The sequence below is a fragment of the Phoxinus phoxinus genome (assembly GCF_949152265.1).
Source record: "Phoxinus phoxinus genome assembly, chromosome: 17".
NCBI lineage: Eukaryota > Metazoa > Chordata > Actinopteri > Cypriniformes > Leuciscidae > Phoxinus > Phoxinus phoxinus.
The window spans coordinates 23,372,563-23,395,309 of record NC_136892.1 but is presented as its reverse complement, the minus strand read 5'-3'; the positions used below and the strand labels follow the sequence as shown (position 1 = coordinate 23,395,309).

At 38.1% G+C, this 22,747-nt stretch overlaps 1 protein-coding gene across 3 annotated transcripts in view; it reads right to left on the bottom strand.

Annotated features, from left to right (window-relative positions):
• Positions 1-710: 710 nt before the first annotated feature.
• Positions 711-22,747, bottom strand: part of lhx5 (LIM homeobox 5) — a 78,342-nt gene continuing 56,305 nt past the window's right edge. For 2 of the 3 annotated variants that reach the window (XM_079587068.1, XM_079587067.1), the window contains 4 exons: positions 8,839-9,062; positions 6,105-6,382; positions 2,843-3,008; positions 711-1,763 (listed from right to left, as the gene is read on the bottom strand). In XM_079587068.1, the coding sequence (XP_079443194.1) occupies positions 1,405-1,763; positions 2,843-3,008; positions 6,105-6,382; positions 8,839-9,062 (1,027 nt within the window). In that variant the 3' untranslated portion in view covers positions 711-1,404. Of the gene's footprint in view, positions 1,764-2,842; positions 3,009-6,104; positions 6,383-8,838; positions 9,063-11,171; positions 11,797-22,747 lie in introns of those variants that run through there. The other variant, XM_079587066.1, reaches the window with a different exon arrangement.

Genomic DNA, 22,747 nt, shown 5'->3' with positions numbered 1-22,747 from the left:
TCAGCTGTTAAAGGGGATTCTTCATTATGGCTTTAATGTTCTTTTGAAAATAATTTCCATTAAAACATTTTTTTTTTCAAAGGAAGGTATTAAAGCGAAGGTTAAATGAAGTTGAACAACGCACAGGCTCGTCAGGCATTTTTGAGAGCTTCTCAATGACCGATCACTGTGTGGGCAAAGGCCTCTATCCAGAAGACTACAGCAGGCCCCAATAGAGACGGGGGGGATGGGGAGCGGTTTGGGAAGGCAGATGTCATCATGTGTTGCAGGTGCATATGTATGTTTTTAAAAAATAGAAATAAGACAAAATATCCATTGTTGTTGCTGATTTTGTCCTCTTTTGTAGTGGTGACTTCCTGTTGTGTGATGTCACAAAAACTAATGGTGATGTCATGGAACGTCGGTTAATTTCAAAATTTGAATTAAAATGTCACAAAAACTATTACTGAAAAACTACTTGCTGAACAACCAAAAGTGCATATGTCCTGCTTCAAGAGGTTTCAAACCCTAAATCATTTACATTTCATTATCAATCTAATGTTTAGTTAACCCCGTTTTTGCTGTATGAGGGTCATTTTAACTGTTTAGACTTTAACATCGATTGATAGTGACTTATCAACTTGTTGGTTATTGAAGTTCAATTGTTTGAGTGCAAATTGTGACCCTAGGGTTCTGTAATAGTTTTGTATCAACTAGAAAATAGCATGTGTTTGTAATATTTAATTCAGTGAACCTGAAGTCCAATTGCGTATCAAAATCAGATATGCGATAAGTGCAAAGTGTGTTTTGACGGCCATAGATTCATCAGAACACAGGTATACTGAGTGTTCATCAAAATGTTTAATGAACCAATTCATTGGTTAATGAGTGAACCAAATATGTTACAAATGGACCAGTTTTAAGACAGAAAAGAAAACATTTCAACAAATTGAGCCTCAGAATCTCAGAAAAGGAAGAAACTAAAGCCAATGAAGGATGAAAATGGATTTACCTTTAAGTACTAGCTCACTTCTGACCATCAAATGCAGTTCGACAACGTTTGCTAATCAGTGAGTTAAAGCAGTAGAAAACCCCTTGGCCGAGCATCTGAGCTATTATCGTTAAATAGAACTCAGGAAACCATAACAACGGAATCAAACCAATGTGATTGGTCAAGATGACCACTGACAATACACATCCTTTGACAGTAGAAACTAAACTGCGAGAGGGTGCTCATTTGTGCTTGATGTCTTTCCGCCTCTCAGGTTTATGGTCCAAATATTGGTTCGCTCTGGTCGATGACCAGCCAATAAGCCCTCCCTCAGGAACCTATAGCACTAAGGTGATCATTCTGGGTAGACCGGTTTGAGTGGAATCCGCTCTGTGTCCATAGTTCAGAGTCTTATCTCAGACCACCTCTCTGTTCTACCAAACAGTGTTCTCCCCCATCTCTTGACCAGGATGGGACATGGGGCCATTGTAACTGGTGTTGTTGGCCAGGGGGAAGGGTGGACTCCCTGCAAAGCCACCCTCCCCCTGTGGATTGGGATGAAGAGGTCCGGTCATGCCTGGCTCGGGACTGGGGGTGTCTGCGTGAGAGATCATGTCCGTGAACCTTTGGTCGTCTGAGGGGTGGTGCGCAGAGACCGGGCCGCCCTCAAGGGGTCCTGAACCTGAGCCTAGGAGGTAAGGGGACTCGGCTGGAGACTGAGCTTGTGAGGAAGGGGGTCCGTGAGGGAAGAAATCGTAGTTGACCACTGGGCCGTAGTAATCAGCTTGGTATTCTGTGGAGAAAAAGAGTCCATTCAGTTACTGCTTTTGATATATAAAAAAAAAGAAAAAGATTTTGAGTTGATGAGTATGACTTGACATTTAATTAGTCATTTTTTTATTTGATGCCCAATCTGTTTTTCACATTTTCTGAGAGGATGTGTCAGAATAGGTTGGCTATGACCAAAAGACTCATTACGAGCATGTGACAAAGACAGTGCTTTAATGAATGAAAATACTCTAATGAAAGGTGAGGAAAGAGGATGTAAATAAACATGGAAATCATAGGAGGCATGCTTCTTTCCCCCCCTCACATATCCATCCTCTCGCTCCGTCATACCACTGCGATTGGCCTATATAATTAGTGCTACACAAAGTCATTAACATTCCTCCCCAATTCCATTATTTTTTTCCTGCAGTTGTGATACTTTAATGTGCTAATCAATCATCAAAAGACTTTTTATTATAAAGAAACGCCACTTGTTCACTGAGTGATAGATCGTCGAATCATCAATGCCAGACCTCCAGAGATCAGGACATCTATCTGTTCCCACGTTCCGAAAGCTTTTGCTCTAGAAATGTATGCTTTTTTTTTTTAGGGATTTGAAATGTGCAATTTTCCAATTAATTCTAGAATGGGTTGGTGACCTTATTCTGATTGTATTGCTTTGTTTACCCGTTACAGAAATGAAAACAAAGCTTGCATCTTTGCCAAATACCTGTTAGTATGACAGATACCAGGTGTGTGTGAGTGTGCATGTGCAAATCCGATCAAAAAGACCAAGCTGGAATGTCGCGCAACAGGTTACACGCATGGTTTTCAGGATCCTTTCAATCAGATTTCTCTGTATTCGTTCGTGACTGGGACACACTGCACAATTCTCCAATGAACACCAGTGCAATCCTGTGTTATAGTTCTAATTTTTTGATATTTTGCTCTGATGTTTAAGAGTCAACATAAACATGGTTTGCGGATTCTGCGTTAAGGCTCTGAGGAATGATGGGTGATACTAAAGCATCTTAGTCCTTGTGTGTGAGGAACAGAACATGATATTGTGTGTAAATGTGTTTCGACAGAACATTCTTTATGTACCTCCGTAGTAACTGTATCCTCCAGGGCCCATTATTTCAGGGTCCTCTAGTCTTCCTCCAAGTGGCCTCATTCTGCGAGGTCCCCTGAAGAAAGCGTGCCGTCGAGCCCCGAGCGCGCTGAGCTGCTTCATCCTACGTTCTTTAGACCGCCGATTTTGAAACCACACCTACGAGGCAAAACCAAAATTATAAATGTGTGATGACCTCACAGAGGTACGTGATCTCCCTTACATATTTCCGCATTCACATTGCACATTCCTATGAAATTCCACACTTGTCCAGGTTGATTGTTTACGGGAGTATTGTGAGTGAGTATACCGTGCACAGCAACTAAACTAGATGTTTCTTTCATCATGACTTGTCTTATGTTGGTTAAAGGGACATTCTTTCTTCTGTGATATAAAGGAAGATATTCTGAAGAACAGATTGGTCCATACAATGAAAGTCAATGGGGTCCAAAAAACAACTTTAAACAATTTGACTTGCATTGTAAAGACATTTTTTAGAATAGTTCATATGTCATCTGCAGAAAGAAAGAATGTCATACAGATTTTTCAGTTTTGGGTGAACTATACCTTTAACAGTTGCATTTAAAAATAAATCAGATTGCTATATTGCTTATTATACAAGATGGTACATACAGAGACTAAAAGAAAACCGCCTAGTCTTAGTTATGTACTATCAACACTCCTGTTGATTTAATGGTATTAGAAACACTTAAACAACTTAACGAAGGAAACTAACACAGCATACGTTACTGGTCAATGTTAATCCGAAATATTGTCAGTGTTATAGAAGCTTTGAAATGTCATTCCATAAATAATAATGTGACCAAATTAACTGAATAACAAGAGGATGGATGGAGAAATTTGAGCCTCACTACACCAGGTTATTTCCATTTAAAACTACACACTGTTCTAAAGATATTGGCAGAACTGGCTATTTTGCACACACGGACAAATATTCTCTAGTTTTCATGTTTATCCTACAGCTCAACCTAATAAGGACAGAACCAACACATAATAATTGATCCGGCCCAACCTGTTAAATGTGTCTGGTCAGACCTAAAATGCTACAGAACTGCAATGCAATAGATTCCTGAGATTTATATTCCTGTGGAAATTAATATGCCGTGATGATTTCACCAGTCCCTCATCGTTGTGCACGCACGCACATCATTTCTGAGACACCGCGGTGCTGACAAGTATCGTTTGATCACGGCGCCGCCAGCTCATTACAAATAGACCTGATATAAAAGTGTGTGTGACAGATGCAATATCAGACTCATCACTGTCGAACATTGCTTCAATCTCTTAGCAAGACCAAGGCAATCTGGTGTACCACTGTGCCGGTGGAACTCAAACATAACCTTTTAGTCAAAAGAAAAGAATCACAACCATATGCTTCAACAAACACCACAAGGGCCGTTTTTCACACTGTTGTCATATAAACTGCTTGCGCAGGAACAAAGAGTAGAGAACGATATGAAAATGTCTGACATAAGGTGACATTGTTATGCATGATGCTTCAATGTAACACATTCATGTCTGAATCTGCATTGCCACTGCATAATATATGCTAACAACAGTTAGTCTGCTCTGGAGGCACAATCCTGCCATGTATGAAAGAGAAAAAAGAGAGAGAGACTATATTGAGAGTGTGTTAGAGAGACAAAAACATGTTCTCTACCTAAAACCACTTAAGCATTCCTCTCCATGCACAGCAAAGGCAACACCTGCTTATGGAGAACAATCGGCTAACTGTTTGGTACATTTTTATGGAAATGTTTTGCCTCCTCCTGAGTGAGCGTTGCTTAGGGATTACACACACACGCTGCTGAACCGGCATGGCTCCGGAGGGCTCCCTGCGCAGAGCGCAATCCACATTTAACACATAACAAATGAACAGGGACGTGTGGCAAAGGCCGTCTCCATTTTGGCTCAGAAACAAAGCACTGAGCCTTGCTGGGATTCAGAGAGGGTTGTGGTTTCTTGATGATGACAGCGACATGAAGATGAGCCGTGTGCTTGAGTGGATAACTTTACTCATCAGACATCAAGTTCCCTTCCGTATAACTGGTAATCAAACAAAGGTGTATTTTAATATGGACCTGGCAATGTGCTCTTATCCTTATTGTTAATAAATCCATTTTCTTTACATTTATAATCATCACGTCATCCTTTCCATAAAGCTCCTAAATTGTAATTGACATCTAAATATGTTTCAGGACTAAACACTTTTGGCATTTTTCACTGAAAAATTACGGGAAATTCTCTCTCTCACTAATGGTGTTGATCTTTACCTGGAATTTAAAGCATGGCTGTGCTTGTGTTTGACAACAACACCTCTCCAATTAAATATCACCTCATAAATAGCTTAATAAATGTATTTAAAAAAAGTTCTTAAATTGAGTAAGAACAGTTGGCTGTAATTGCTGTTAGAACTGCTTGTCTTTCACAGTCATATTTTCTCAGCAGGAACTGACAATCCTATCATGTAGCTGATGGTATCTTGCGTTTTTGATCAGTGCCTATACTACCTGATCCATTAAGACTTTAACTGCTTTACAATGCCAGCCTATATTTGGATTTTTGTCATATTTTATATATACCAGTCAGAATCCTAGACAGCAAATATGACAAAGTATTGGCATATAGAAGCATACTATCTTAGTAGTATGTTAATTAAATATTAAATTATACATAACTTGTTATACTAATAGGTGTACAATAGAAATGATTATCTGTTATAGGCTATAGGTATACAATTCTATCAAATACACATTCAATCATCATCCTGCACTTCCAGGAGAAGTTGTGCCCTCTTTTTTCACTTTATCACATATTTTGTGTGGTTTGTCAGTGTGATATGACATTGTCAAAACATGACTTTGAACCGTATACAACTAATTTGGAAAACTTTATAGAAATATCAGCATTAAAATTTCTTTGTATAATAAATGTCCTTGTAGTTTCATGACCTTGAGCTAGGTCAGTAATAAATAAACTTTTTTCCCCTTTTAAATCATATCTCCCAGTGGTTCTCTATCCCGGTGGGGTGTAAGGAACGGGATTGAGAACAACTGCCACATCCTACCACATAGGCTATTATTATTTTAATTTAGCTCGAGGTGACACATAAATGGTTGTGATAGAATGTTTAAAATCTTAGAGAAATTTACTTTTCAGAATGGATACGGTAGGCTACATATCGTGGAACGGCCTAAATAAATAATCAAATAAACGCAAGTGTATTCTTCTCACCTGTATGACTCGCATGTTGAGGCCTGTCTCCTGCGCGAGCTGCTCGCGGATGTGTCGCGTGGGCTTCGGCGTGGCCACGAACGCGGCTTTCAGAGTCTCGAGCTGTTTGGCCTTGATGGTGGTGCGCGGCCCCCGTCGCTTCGTGCACGAGTTCTGCTCCTCGTTCTCGTTGTTGTTAGTGTCCTTATCTGAGGATGTGGAATTGTCCGTTTCCTTCGTGTCGTCCTGGATCGGATCCGGAAGATCAGGCGATAAACTCCGGTCCGTACACGATGACACTTAAGCATGTTAAAGGACCAATGAGGGACATATTAGACTCATTGCAATTTCCCCCCCAATGATCACTATAATAGCCTATACGATCACCATCCTCTTGAGATAACAGTAGTAGGCTAAGTAGGCTAATATAATATATAAAAGTACAATGTTACATCGTTCACCCATTAATGGTAGCCTAATATTAATAGATATTTAATTGCCTAATATAATTGCATAATCTGATATTTGATATAGCCTAGGCTAACATCAATTTGACACATTTCAACTACAGAAAAAAAAACTACAAATAGCATGGCTGACCAGACATGCGGCGATGTCCTTTCCTACTTTTTCTAGACACAAAGATTAGTCTACACACAAAATGGCCTTAATTTGACTATGTATAAAGTTGTTAGTCTATAATGAATGTTTGTGTAGCCTATAATAGACCTATAGGGCCTATTATTAGGCTACTAAATAAATGTTTGATTAAATGTTACGTTAAAACTAAATGAGGGCTTCAAGCAAGACCATAATATATGCTTATATAGCCTACGGTACTTTTCTTCTTTCTTTCTTTTAACACACACACACACACACACACGGAACAAAGGAGAAAACAAGCAGAGATCACTTCTACAAAATATCGGAGGAATTAAGTCTGGTTGTCTCTTGGGACAGGCTGCTGTGCTTGATAACAGCTTGTCATTGTCTGAGGAGCGGGGATATACGACTACCGACGTTTATCTGACAAGAACGCGCATGGACTGAGGAGAATGAGTTATGGACACTTCTCCATAGGTGGACAACACCAAACCAAAAGAGTCCTCAGCTTGCAATGAAAAAAATGGATTGACTGAATCATATTCACGGACATGGACTAGCCTATCATGAAATCATGAAATCTAGCCCGGTTCGATTTACTTTGATTTATCTCAAAGATTTACTTTGATTTATCTTTAATTTTAAAAATCTAAAACAAGTTATTCCAAAAATAAAATGATAATTTTGCAAAAATATAACACTATTCGTAACCGGTAAGATGTATCCTTCTAGTGGCCTTGGGTGGATATCTTTTTGTTTTACAAGTATGCATCAAGTCATTCAAAACAAGGATTGGTGTAAAAATAGCACGCCACCAATGTCAAAATACCATTTTCTGCATTAATGAATCTGAGTGTTGTACGTCCCTTTTAAATCGACTGGACGAAGCACTCAGTCGCTGTTAAATTAATTGGACTAGCACTGACCCACAAGTGGAGGCGATAATAATGTCATCTGTGTGTTGGGAAACAAACAGCCTGTCCGTGATTCTGAACACTCGTGAGCATCACAGTCACGGGGACGCGCGTATATAGTCAACTCACACACCTCTGAATTGGGCTGCTCGTTTTCTTTCAATGGATTTACATTTGAATTCGACACACGGGGTCTGTTAATGTGCATTTACATCTTTGAAACAATAGAAAGATACAGAGAGCACGTTAGAACATCTTACCTAACTAGACGACAAACAAACACAAATGAAAATGTTAATAAAAAAATAAAGTTTGTATTGCTTAATTTAATGGGAAACGAATGCGCTTCCCTGAACTGCTTCGCCTCATGAAATCTTACAATCGAGTTTAAAGCATGTGCAAAGTTCTTACAAATGTAATATTTTTTATTTGTAATGGTTTAAAAAAAAAAATCTATCGGCCTATACAATTTTGAACAAAAATATTTTATTTAATGAATAATGTCATGTGGTTCAACCATCAAGTAGGCCTAAATATATATAATTATTCGACATGTATTCGATATTTTTCGCTATTTCATTTAGGCTATAGCATTTTTTTCCAAGATTAATTTTGAACTTTTTAATGAAAAGCTTAACTTGAAATTCATAATAGGCTATTTGTAATAATAACATTGACAGTTATTAGCGTCTAAAGGTGTCCTCTCAGTTTTATAGATTTCATATCACATGACAACAAAATGGCTTCCTTCATGATGGTTATGCCATATTGACATATATATATAAATGATGTTTTTAAAGAAACTGCATCACAGATTAAAATAAAAATAAATAATTAATAATAACAATTACAAACTACTTAAACCAAACTTTTCTTTCAAACAATTTTCTCTTATACCACCGAATGCATTTTTATTTTAAACCCAACAAAAAATATCTAAATTAATTGAAAATGAAACCGTTAATATTAATCGAGTCATTTTATATAAATTGCCATTTTAATGAAATATTGAATAACTCAATAGATCTGGATAAAAAAAAATAGCGTCACGCCATTGACCCATGATTCATACAACTGAGTCAATCTCTCTCTCTCTCTCTCTCTCTCTCTCTCTCTCTCTCTCTCTCTCTCTCTCTCTCTCTCACACACACACACACACACACACACACACACACACACACACACACACACAGAGCCTACATGTCTTCCCCTTGTACAGCTCTATTCGTCTCTCTCACCTGAGTTTAAATTGACCTCTTTGATAGCGCTCGCGCTCAGGTAGTCCTCTTTACACACAAATTTGTTTTCGTCGATGACGTAGAGCTCCTCGCCCGTGGACAGCTGTTTGTTGCACACCATGCACGTGAAACAGTTCAGATGGAACACCTTGCTGCGCGCTCTTCGCACGAGGTCGCTGGGCGAAATGCCCTGCGAGCAGCCCGCACATTTCGTACCAAAACGCCTGTAAGGGGACAGAAGGGGAAAAACAACATTTTAAAAGAAAGTAATGGCATGTTTAACCTAATGACCAACACAAAAGGTTATGTAATGGACATTGATGATATTGCATTCCTGTATAATGAGCCAATAATTGTTTATTTCACAAATACTCCCCCGGGAACTATTTAATGACATGATAGCAACTTATTTGACGTTTAAGTATAAGTGTAGCCTACATCATGTATAATGTGTAGTATGTGCATTATTAAGTGTAATATTGTCTATATTGTGCGTATGGCCTATGTGTTACGTGCCAGTAAATTGTGAATTGTGTCATATGTAATTAAAAAATTCTGCAATATGGATGACGCACAATTTCACTCATTGTGTCAGCTATATGGCGTAGTCATTTGAACATAATATTAATATAAAATAATAATATAAAATATTACCATTCACTTCAACCGTAAATTCAAGTCACACATGGATATAACTAAGTATCTATATTTTCTATTTAGCATTTTAATAAACCATGCATCAACTCTGAATATTTCTAAAGGAATTTGGCAGGATGCTCAAGATAAAGTCGACATGCTCTAAATGAAGTGATAATGTGGGATTAGGCAAAACAACAAAGCCACATTTCAGGTGTTAAAACACAAAAGCACAAGTCAGCTCACCGACATAATATTATTTCCTTAGCATGAAAAAAGGACAACAGAGTGTTTGTTTACACATCTTCGAATTTACATCCTGATTTTCTTTTATTTATTCATTCAGCCTATGAAATGAGAGATAATCCGCCAATTATATGTATGTACAATTGCTGATTTGTTAATCTGCGCCTACACTGTTTTCATGGAAAAATAGGCAGAAATAATATAGCCTAGAGAACGTACAGTTTGTTCAATTTATATTTCAATGACAACGAGACGGGAAAGACCAGGTATACAGGCCGGTCGTGGTTGAAGCACGTCAAGCGCACTACTCCCTTCTGTTTCTCCCCTCGGGTTTATTTTAACACTAATGCACTAAATCTTCTTCCATTTGTTATGGTATCGAGTCGCTCTCGCCCTTTTCAAATGCATCTCTCCCAGTGAAAGGCCATAACACTACTTACACAACAAATGGACGCATTACGGGTGATTACTGTTTCGCCCCACTAATGGCTCCACATTCAAGCGCCGAGCTCGATGGGCCCCATAGAACGTGATGGTCAAGGCCGTTTGGGATAACAATGGCACATATGAAAGCTTAAACACTGGATGACGTTAAATAGCTCAGGGAAATGTAAACGAGAAGAAAACCTGACAGAACTCCTTTAGCGATATTAACGACTAATAAAAATAATAAACAAGCGGCCTTTTCTGAGAATACAACAATATAATTACAGGTATGCGCAACACAGGTGTTTTGAATGTTGTTTGGTGGCTTAAACTTTTAGAAATGTAGTGCATGATTTTATTACACGTTTACTTTTCTGCTGTTTATATTTTTCAACGAGGTTAGTGATATATCAACGTAATACGTAAATATCAATTAGGCTAGAACTTAATTATTAACAAAATATTTAAATGATCTTGATTATTTTGACTACAATTTGGAGGGTATTTGAATTTAAATGACTGAACCTCCTGTATATGTTTTTTTTTATATATAGGCTATTTGTCGTTCATAGTTCTGGATAAAGGTAAACAAAACAAAAACTTTTGTTTTATATGAGTAGGCCTATTCAAATGAATGGTCCATCAAATGCACAATAATAATAATGCGTAAAATAATGACGTGTTTTCGAGTAGGCTACAATAAACAGTTATTTCCCGAACAGATTTTCTTTTTCCCCAACAATCATGTGCACAAAGGTTTTCAAGAGGAATTCTCACACCGAAAGCGTGTGAATACAATAAGCAATGAACGAGTAATCAATCAAAAGCTATTAATGAACGATGGAGGATCAAAGGTTTAGCAGTACATTACACATTTTAGGCAGGTTAATCCACAAATGGAGACTCATCCACATAAGAGGAAAACAAGGGTAGGTAAATCCTACATGACACATTCTTCAAATGAGGATTAGTCCAGAAGTTTGACGAGGTGAGGCAGCCAAAATACACGCAGCTGCAGATCTTACCTGAAAAAGTCAATTTTGCAATAGAGCTTTCCGTCCCTTGAGAAACATTTTTCGGTCAGGTTGCAGTTACACTCGCAGCACTGGACACACTTCGCGTGCCATGCACGGTCGAGAACGTTCAAGAGGAACCGATCCAGAATGGGCCTCTCGCAGCCCGCGCAGTGCACCATCATTCCGCCCTGGAGGGGACCGAGAGCCGATCTTCCCAAACGGGCACCGCGCCTCGGATTGGGGCCACACGAATCGGTGCGGAGCAACGTCTTGGCTTCTTGGAGAGGGAGGCAACAGCAGAGCAAATGTTCCGTCTTGAGAATGAGTCTCCACCACGCCTAGAGGTAAACACTCCGGACGTGATTGTTATGCATTATACCTGTCGGCATCCAGAAATCCACTGAATCAAAAACATATACGCGTTGCAGAGAGTTTGTTAACAAAAAGGCTTCTCCAAGTTTTCCTCTTGTTTGTTTTTGGTTTGTTTTGGGGCTCTTGATCCACCTGCTTGTGTCCACTCACCTCACCGACACTTTTTTACATCACTCTGTTCCAGTTCGCGGGAGCTTCTCGCATCCGTATTCAGATTTGATGACGTTTTTTCTTGCACTTACGCCGCGGTGACCAATCACAGACAAGTTGCCATGGCAACGGGTTTAAATATTGGCACTCTCCGATTGCTTCCGAAGGTCTACCTTGGGTTTGGTAAAACGTCTATAAAGGCTGAAGGTAGTAAAGGTACTAATTATTTCATCGACGTGCTTGCTTTTTTCTTTTTCTACCGAATTTGCAACTTGGACTGGATCGCTAAAATCAGAAAAAAAGTGCACGTGTATTTAGTAAGAATTGCGTTTTGGCCTCACTAGTCCTGGATCCTGGATAGCATTCGTACTGGAAGACGCTCTTCGATTTCTTTATAGACATTTGAGATTTTTTTATTTATATAATGACTATTATAATGGCTCTATTTTTCTCCTGTGTAATTGATGCAGGATTTGAGAGTGAAAATATAGTGCCAGTGGCTACCAGAAGGTACTAAAGAAATTATTAAAAACCTCGATAAATATGTAGACATTTATAGACACTATTTAGCCTAAGTTTTTAAGTCTTTTGCATGATACGTAAATAAAATAAGTGTAGAAAAGCCAAATAGCCATCACTGCGTCTTAATTCTGAAGGAGTGATCTGTGCGCGCGGTGGGGGATCCCGTTCTTTTATCATGCATAAAGCTATTTACAGGGAAATGCACTGGATTAAGATACTGGCTCGCATCAATAGAGAGTAGCGGATCGCCCAGCAGTTTGACAAAGTAGCCACAAATCGAAGGGATTTTAAATATTTACCCAGGTAATCATTTTGTTAGCTGTGGAAATGCAAACATTACACTCTATAGTTTATTCGGGTGAATTAGAGACTGTATTTACAATCTTTTAGCAGCTTTTCAGCATTTAGTGGAAATGACTATTGTTCAAATTTAAACCTTTTATTGTTATTTAAAAAATTCTTTACAGGTCGTGCATGTATTCTCGTGCGTATGTTCACGTGGATTTCCTAAGACATTATATATTTGAATGTATCTATTAAAATGAAAATGTATGTAAAAATAAATGTTATTGTTAGCCAATGTTATTTTTTAAAACCCCATCTCCCTATGCATTAGCATTACATATTTTGCAGCATTTTGCCAGAGTGCTGTGTTTTCACGGTGCCTGAAAGCCACCGGCATGTGTGATCACTGGAATAAATCCGGATCAGGCCACCCGTGGTCTGTCTACCTGCTTCCCTCTCTCCATGTAAACAATAGCACATAGTTTACAGTTGTGTTAGTGTATCGGATTAGAAAGCAAACGCAAACACCCTAACCAAAGCTCTGCCCAAATAGAATGTATGCCTGGGACTATTTAAAACAATAAAACATAATACTAGCCTACTAAAAAGAATAATACATTTTATCTATCTATCTATCTATCTATCTATCTATCTATCTATCTATCTATCTATCTATCTATCTATCTATCTATCTATCTATCTATCTATCTATCTATCTATCTATCTATCTATCTATCCGATCATCCCCTAAAATTAATAATCCCTTTACAACATGCAGGGCTTAAGCAGTGACTAAATAGCGTTTGGTAATATTTGGAGTCAGGGGATGCCGGTGGGCTGCATGCTGTAGAAAAGGAGAGCCAAGGGCGAGTTTCGGGACCCCCGCTGTTCTTGGCAGGCAACAACGGCAGCGAGTTTGGCTTCGTTTACATTTCTAATCCCTTCGCGATGCACGCTATTTATTTTCTCACTAAGTATTGTTTTGTTGACTTCCCATTTAAGAAATCCTCAGTTTTCCCCCTGACGTTACCCTTCGCGAATAAGCAAATATGAGTGAAATGCACGCCTGGGCTACTTTCAGTCATTTGCATATTTTTAAATAGCTAAATACTAAAATTAAAGGTGCCATCTGTTTACAATCGCCCTGACAGAAGAGCCATTAACAGGCTGGCCTAACCTTGTCGAGTCTTTTTGGTTAAATAGCGAATCAGCCCACAGCTCGGTGCGTGCGCACATGTGCAGCCAAAACTATGTGAATGTGGAAGTATAGAAACGCAGCACTTCATTGAAATCTGATTTTAAGCGACTCAGAACCTTCCCACTCTCATATTACCTTGTTTTATACTGCATCCGACGCGTTATCATTTGATGCATGGGAAAGTGAACATTTGGGACTGGAAACGGGTTATTGAGAGTCCATTCTTCTACGTCTAATCAATAGGCCACACTACAGTGCTATGAAGCACTAGAGAAAGGGACTGAAGTCTCTGAGGTTCTGCTATACAAACACACGGTAGTCGAGCCACCTGTGCAGACTGAGGAACTGTCCAGGGTGCTGAAAACAGCGGGAGGGATTTATTCTCTCAGTCACTAATGCATCCAGTCAGTGTGTGAATTATACAATGACTTTCAGGAGGTTTGGATATTCTAAAAGAATTTCGACATTTTAAAAGGATTTTTAGTCTACTTATTTAAAAAAAAAAGTAAACGTAATTTTGAAACGCAACCTGTTCGTCTCTCGAAATCTTTAGCCTATTGTATGCGCCACTAGCACAGTAAGCTAAAACAAAATTCGTAGTTTTATTATCATTTGCGATATTTGTATTGCACTATCTATGACTTAGCCCACCTTTAGTTTTTTTTTTAACTTCCGGTTGACGCATATTGCTTGTAAAAATATATTAATTTATATTTTATCATTATTATGGCATATGCACATCAGTAGCCTACCCTATACTTATCAAATACTATTACTTATTATTGCCTACTAGTACTAACCTAAACAAGTCCAAAATGTCCTATTGAAGATACACTAACACCTTAATCATTCAACACCAGCCGTTTAATTGGTGAATTGAGGAGAAAGAGTTATTATGGATTATTCACTGATTGGACAGTGATTCTTATATTTACTTCTCACTCTCTATCTTAATCATGTTCAACTTTACAATCCTCAAGTGAGAAAACTCTCAACACAAAAAGTAATTTTCATTATTATAAGAATGATTATTATGGGCATTAAAAGTGAAATATTTAATGCATTACACTTATGTCCAAAAACCTTTGCAAAACTCCAACTGAAGGCAGATAAAACAGAGCGTTGTTGTGATTCATTTAAAGGCAAATGTCCTGGTCTCGGTCTCAAAGGCTTCGGGTGTCTATCAAAGATTTCATACAAGTGTGATCTCTTGAGTTTTGCATAAACAAGACATGAATACATGCATAGTAGATAAAACGGCTCAGTGTTCTTTGTGTAATTTACAGGCAGAAGTGTTTAGAGGGCCTACTTTGCACACACTTTATTTGGTTGGACATTTCCACATCTGCACAAAAACTATTAGCATGAATGAAAACAATACACAAACACACACAGAAAGAGAAAGAGAGGGAGAAAACATCCACATAAACAAACACACACAGTGTATTTTATATAGGTCACTCTTTATTGGCATGGATGGTTCTTTATATGATTTAAATATTTTTCACACAAAGAAACAAATTATGTGGTCACACTTTATATTAGGTGTCTTTAACTACTATGTACTTACATAAAATTATTTTATGTTGTATTGCAAAACACTGCTATTTGAGGTGGGACGCAGGTAGGGACAGGTCTGGTAGTATGGGTAGGTTTAAAGGTACAATATGTAAGAATTTTGTATAAAATATCCCAAAATCACTTGCACAGTGTGATATATGTCTTGCAGTTGTGTACTTACAATATCCCAAAAGTTCCCAAAGATTTTTAATTTCAGAGAAATTCCTATTTTATATAATGGGCCATCCCGGAATCCCTGTTCACTTGTCGCCTGTCAATGACGTAATATCAACGTTTTCCCTGGTTTCCGCTCGTACTGCCATAGTAACCATGGCGACAGACGTGGACAACTGCGTAGTGCGTAACGTCTAGCTGCACGCTGTTGTTGTTTCGTTCAAACATTATGCATGGCAAGCAGACTTTGTGACAAAAAGAGAACTAAAATGAGGATCAATATCAGCGTGGCGTTTTCGAGACGCCGAGAGCTCCACGTCCGTGACAAACTTTGACTTGACAGTCTTTACTTACGCTCTTGCATGTACTTTATTAGACAGGTGAGCAAATGTACATAAAACTAATCAATGTTATATAGCTCAACATGATGAAATGTTAGAATATGATCTGTATGTTATTCTAATGTTGATCTAGCTTACTGCTAGTCTCATATAGCCAACAAACTAACACATACAATAACATTATAACTATCAACACACTCAAATGCAGTTTAGTGTGATAGTGTAGACCCAGGGAAACAGCGTTGCGTTACCTCACAGGTTTCATTCGTCTAATAAACTGCTGTGTGAGCATTAATTTAGCACTTTTGGGTAGTTCGGTAGAATAAAATGTCTTTATTCCTTTATATCCGCGGGACTCGCGCTGATATTTTTCTCTCATTAGCAATCGCGCCCTGCTTTATCACACCGTCATGTTAAAAACATCAATGTATTCACTCATCCATAAACATTATTAGATCCATCAGCTTGACGACAAGTTCCATAATTCCGCTGGAATTTTGCGTCATCAATGTACGCCTTTGTTATTGTAAGAGGTTAGCGACCCCTAGCGGCGAAAAAAAGAAGACATATTGTTTAGCTTTAAGGCTGGGTTAAGGGGTAAGGGAAGAGTCAACAGTGTAATTATAGAAAAATCACAGAAATGAATTGCAGCTGTATAATTACATGCAGGATTTTTTTAATATAGGCTAAGTACAATGTAAAAACATGTATGTAAACAATTAGTGCATTGTGTCAAAGGATTAATTAAAATGTTAGTACTCGTACGCAAAAGCAAAAGATGCACAGAGCGAAAAAGGGATAGTGTAAATAGTCAGAAGAACATGAGAGACACGAACATACACACTTTTAAATGAGCTCCACTCAAAACATGTCTCCCTGGAGACATTGCAGTGAGTGGCACACCTCCACTTCGCCTGCACAGACCTTCATTCTCACTGCCAGAACTAGCCTGGAGGGGCCAAGCCATCTCAGCATGTTTTCTACCCCGTCCTACAATCCACCATGTCCACCGCACACACGGGCAGGCAGACAGACACACTCTCGGCCCACAGTGCCATTAGTCTTGAAAGGTAGGAGAAGGGAGAAGAGGTGAACAGGCATCTCAAGCATCCCCCCCCCCCCCATCCGTCCGCTCCGCCTCCCGTATCTATCCACCAAAGGGGTACATGACTCCCCAGGGCTGAGGCAGCAGGCCGGGGTAGGCCTGGAGGGGGCTGCGGTTGTGGGGGTCGGTCAGTGTGATGGATGGTTGATTGGTAGCTGTCCCAGGGGCCTCTCTCGCTCTCACCTCTGGCGCTGGGAATTAAAAGGCGGTTTGTCTCTAGCGAGTCCTCAGCTGCTGAAAGCAGCCCGGCAATTTCACAGAGATCAGAGAGGGCATTACCGCTGCCTGTCAGGGGAGCCGTCACACAGCCGGACACCACAGGGTGGGGTGGCGAAGGGGGGCCGCTACTTACAGGCATGCACATGCGTGTTAATTCTCACATTGAAAAACACATGAATGCAGATGAGGAAGAGGAAGGGCTCTGTATCTACGGTGCAAGACTTCTCTGAGGAGCTGATCTGTCTGAGTGGAGTAGGTGCACACACACACACATTCTCGCAGGGCCTTTTATCGACAGCCCTGTCCATCTCACTTATCTGTCCTAATCAAAGCTCTCTCCATTAACACCCAAACTACCCTCAGCACCAATGCGAGACCCCTATCCTGATGAGTATAAATACACACAGACATTCACACTTTCCACACTCTCACACACTCACTAAAACACCAAGGAACTTATTAACAGCCACCAAACAGTTCGAGTTTGGTGGAAACCAGCTGGTTAGAAGCACCACTGAACTGTCTGTTACCGCTATGGCCATGGCTGATGGATTAAAATGAGAAAAACAGGAATCATTTTTGAATACCAACTCAAATGTCTTAACGCAGGGGGTTTGATTAAAATATGCATTAAACTAGTTCACCTAAATATTACCACCTTAAATTTAAAATGTACAAGTATAACTCTGTACATCAACAATGATTAATTTAATGACTTTGCAATGTAAGCATCAAGTATGCAAAAACTTTACTGTGGTACTATATGGAAGTTATTATATAGGCCAGGGTTACAATGCAACACTTTGGTGTAAAAGACCCCTATTTTACAAAAAATAGTTTACCAAATATGAAAGTCCTGTTATCATTTAGTCACCTTCAAGCCACATCAATTTCTTTTTTTAGAGCAACACATAAGAAGTTTAGCAGAATGTCAAACACTGTAAAACAGTTATATGATCAATAAATTATGACAACATATGTTCTTTTTACATTGCTTTAACTCATCAAAATAAGTTACTTTTTTAAAATAAATGATACAAGATTCAACTCTTTTTTTAAAGTCAGTTTAATGTAAATTTAATTTGAAATGACTTAAATATAAAAGTCGATTGTACTTAATTTAAGGCAGCAACTTTCTTTTACAGTGCTGAAGTTTTTAGTGTCAATTCCGACAGGTGTTATATCATATTATATTATATTATGAAATATTATTACAGCTTAAATAACTGTTTTCTATTCTAATATATTTTAAAATATAATTTATACCTGTGATGGCAAAGCTGAATTTCCAGCATCATGTCACTGTCACACTTTGGCTAAACATGGTGTAGGCATGATGCGAAGACAAAGCTAAAAGTTAACAGACTTTATTAACAGAAAGATAACTACACCAAACTGAACTTATCATTAATGAGAACCGACAGATGAGAATTAAAATACAGGCATATATATATATATTAAGTGAAAACAAAGATGATTGGAATAACAGTAACCATAGTAACAAATAAGTAACCTAGGAGACAAATAAGTGGCGGGAAACTGAGAACAAAGGAGACATGTGACTGAAGATAAACAAACTAAGAGTCCATGAGAGTAAAACTAAGCATAATCGTGACAGTCACATGATCCTTCAGAAATCACTCTATGATTATTTGGTGCTAAATAATTTTTGTTTTTGTTTTATCAGTGTTGAAAAAAGTTGTGCTGCTTAATGTTTTTGTGGAAACCATGAAACATTTTTTTATGATTCTTTGATGAATAGAAAGTTCAAACAAACAGTATTTATTTAATAAATAAATCTTAAGAGTAGAAAAGTGTTTACGGTCGCTTTGGACTTCTTCAGCATCCTTTCTAAATACAAGTAGCCTATTAATTTCAACAAAAATCAGTTTATTTTAAGGTGTCCGTGTTACAGTGTAATATGCATTTAAGAACTGTCCAATAATAATGAACTACATGCACTTACTATAGAGTTAGAGTTATGATTGGGGTTTGGTTTAGGGTTAGTTGCATGTAATTATGAATAATTTGTAGTTATACAGTAACTACATGTAACATGTATAAGGACACGGGAAAATAAAATGTTACCAAAAAATCTTACTATACGCAGATGTTTGAGCGGTAGTGTGTATGTTATCTATATCAGTGAATATGAAATGTAGTGCATGTTGTATGAAAGCATTGTGTATAGAAATATTTGAATTGCATGCCCTGCAGGGTGTGTGTGTGTGTGTGTGTGTGTGTAGGGTACAGACCCTGTCACTGAGGCATGATAAGAGAGATTACCTGCAGCCTTTGGTCCATCTTAATGAGGTAATGAGTGGAGGGGGGTGGGGGGCACTCTGCCTCTGCCCTCATATACTCCATTAATCAGAGAGGGTTGGGGGGGTCAGACACCACGGCCAGAGCACCATCCCACCCCCATAACACACTAATGGACTGACTGAAGGTGCATTTAGTTAAATGGCTCTGACTGCTTAGCATGATGGAGAGGAGTAGGGTGAGAGACAGAGGAAGAGGATGCCGGTTGGACATACAGAGAGCAAAGATGAGAGGCATAAGAGTAGCGAGATGACAGGAAAACAACAACTGCGAATCCGCACTAACAAGAAGGAGGAAATGACACCTGCTAACATCTGTATTAATGCACCTAAAAGAAATGAGTTAAAATTACATGTAATTAAAATAAAATTTGAATGTGGGAGGAACAATGAAACATTATGTTGAACTTTAGCTTCTTAGGCTTGGTTGAAGTTAGTTTAATGTAGTATTTTTAACAAACACTATTTATTTATTCGCACAAAATTGATTGGAAATCAAACATTAATTGATAGACCCCCCACAGTTTGCCGCCCACAGATAGCTATTTTAAATGCTTCAATATGATGTGCTTAATCTGATGTCTATCTACATGTCATATAGATAGAAAAGCACCTGGTGTTTTAAACTATTAACAACATCACATGAATGGTCATCATATGAACACTATCTGCACCATCCAGCTCTATATATATATATATATATATACACACTGCCGTTCAAAAGTTTTGGATCTGTAATCATTTTAATGTTTTTAAAATGCTCACCAATGCTGCATTTATTTAAAAAAAATTTTTTTTTTACATATTATGGCAATTTAAAATAAAAATTCTATTTTTATACATTTTAAAATGTAGTATTCCTGTGATCAAAGCTGAATTTTCTGCATCGTTACTCCAGTCTTCAGTGTCACATGATCTTTCAAAAATCATTCTAATATGCGGATTTAATGCACTATTATCAATGTTGAAAACAGTTATGTACAATATTTTTTCAGGATTCTTTGATGAAGTTCAAAAGAACAGCATTTTTTAAATAGAATATTTTGTAACATTATAAATGTCTTTACTGTAACTTTTAAATCATCATATTCGAATGATTTCTGAAGGATCATGTGACACTGAAGAATGGAGTAACGATGCTGAAAATTCAGCTTTGATCACAGGAATAAATTACACTTTACTATACATTCACATAGAAAACAGCTGTTTTAAATTGTAATAATATTCCACAATATTATTTTTTTTTTTTGTATTTTAATCAAATAAATGCAGCCTTGGTATAAAGAGACTTCTTTTAAAAACATAAAAAATCTTACCGATACAAAACTTTTGACTAGTATATATATTATTACATACATACATGCATAAACTATATACGCTATACTAACAAACATACATAAATGTATGCATGTATACTTGAGTACAATCAAAAAGCTCCATTACATGGATTCCTAAAAGTTGCAAGAGGTCAGAACTACTCAATAGAAAAAAGAAAAAACTTAAACTAAAATCAAGTAAATCTTTGGTTATTCTTCCACATCATTTACTTAATCTAAGAATCATTATTTACAGTACAGGGCTGTTGCGAACACATCTGAAAACAGATACATAAATCATAAATTATGAAAAGCAGGCAAAGAAGGAAAGACAGAATGAGGATAGATAAGAGGACAAAACGAAGGGCACAGGGAACGACTGCGGATTGATGGATGGAACGAAGGATGGAAATGAGCAAGACAACAAGAGCGAGGAAGAAAGTGAAACAGAAAAGAGGGAAAGAATTGTAAAGGACGACAGTGCGTCATACACAGAGAGGGAGGAAGAAAGAGCTTGTGATGGGGTGTATAATCTGAGCTCTGTATGTGTGGTTGTGCCCTGTTCTCCCCTGGCTGGCCGCCCCAGCAGCCACTTGAATTAGCAGCCGAGGATTATGGGGGAGAGGCTCATTAATGAGGCAGACAAACAGCAGCCAGTGTGAATATTTGCACCCAGAAATTGAAAAGATTAAGTCCTATTTGACAATGACTGGCAGGCTCTACGCTGAGAGAGAAGCTACTGTTAAATATTCATATGCTGCCCGCAAGGCTGTCTGTGCGTGTCCTTCTCAACCCATGCAGAAATGTGCGTATATATATCTCAGTAGGTGTGTTTGTGTGTGTGTGTGTGTGTGTGTGTGTGAGTAGGGTCTCTCTTAGTACATGTTTGAGTTGTTTGAGAGACCCAATACATTTGTGTGCAAATGTCTGTACTTTTGTTAATGCGAATCCTTGAAAAATCTGTCCGTATGGGAGATGAGGAAAATGAGAGTTCAGCCATTTTGGTATTATCCGGAGTCATATAAAAAAACAAGCCACCGTTTGGCCCCAGGTCAGTTCACAAGGACGGTACCGTCACCATCAACATGATTCATTCTCAATTTTTAATAATAATAAAAACTTAAAACTTCTCAATTCACCTTTGACATGGTCACAGACTAAAATGGCCTTGGGTGTTGAAAATATATAAATAAATAAACGTGATAAAATCATGATGAATCTGCAACTGTATGTCACCTGTGAGACTCTTAAGAGTCTTAAAAAAGGGAAACATTTTAGTTTTTCAACCAACAATTGATGGGTCAGGCATCCATTCAAAAAGCCTGGTCTGCATTTAGACTTGATCTCAGAATTACCCGTTTCCAACACTGCAGTGACAAAAAGAAGTGCAGGGTAGTGACAAGAGTCGCCCATTATGATTATCGCTTGATATGCTATTTGTGAAAAGGCTCTCTGCTGCGTTACATGCGGATTCAGTGGTTGGTCCATGTGCCCACCTACATAGGATGGTGATTAATGACGTGCCCTTTAGGTGTCTGGTTAATGCCAACCCCCCACTGGCACTTCCCTTTAAATGGCAAATTTATGACATAAAGAGGGAGCTGATCTGACTACTTCAATTAATCTATGGATCCTTTTTTAGGTCTAATATCACTCCAAAAATCATCATCTGTGAATGAAGAAGGCTTATTTTGGTTATTTGGAACTATCTAGAAGTTTGGTAATTCTTGGGTGAATTAAAACTTGTAGATGTTGGTTTGTCAGGTTCTTGCTTGATGGTTCTCTGGTTTTGAAAGACAAGGTGTTCTGTACACATGGCCAAAACAGAGAATATTTGTATGAAAAGGCATGAGAGCGTTCAAGAAAGATGCACTCATTCATAAATGGCTGTTTCTTCACTCACAGGTATGTCCATAAACATTTCTTGGAAGCAATTGACCCGTTTGGTTTCTGCTACTGTCCAAAATGCTTTTAAAAAAGATTTTGTGTTACTGTTTTTTTTTTTTAATTGATTGATTTACC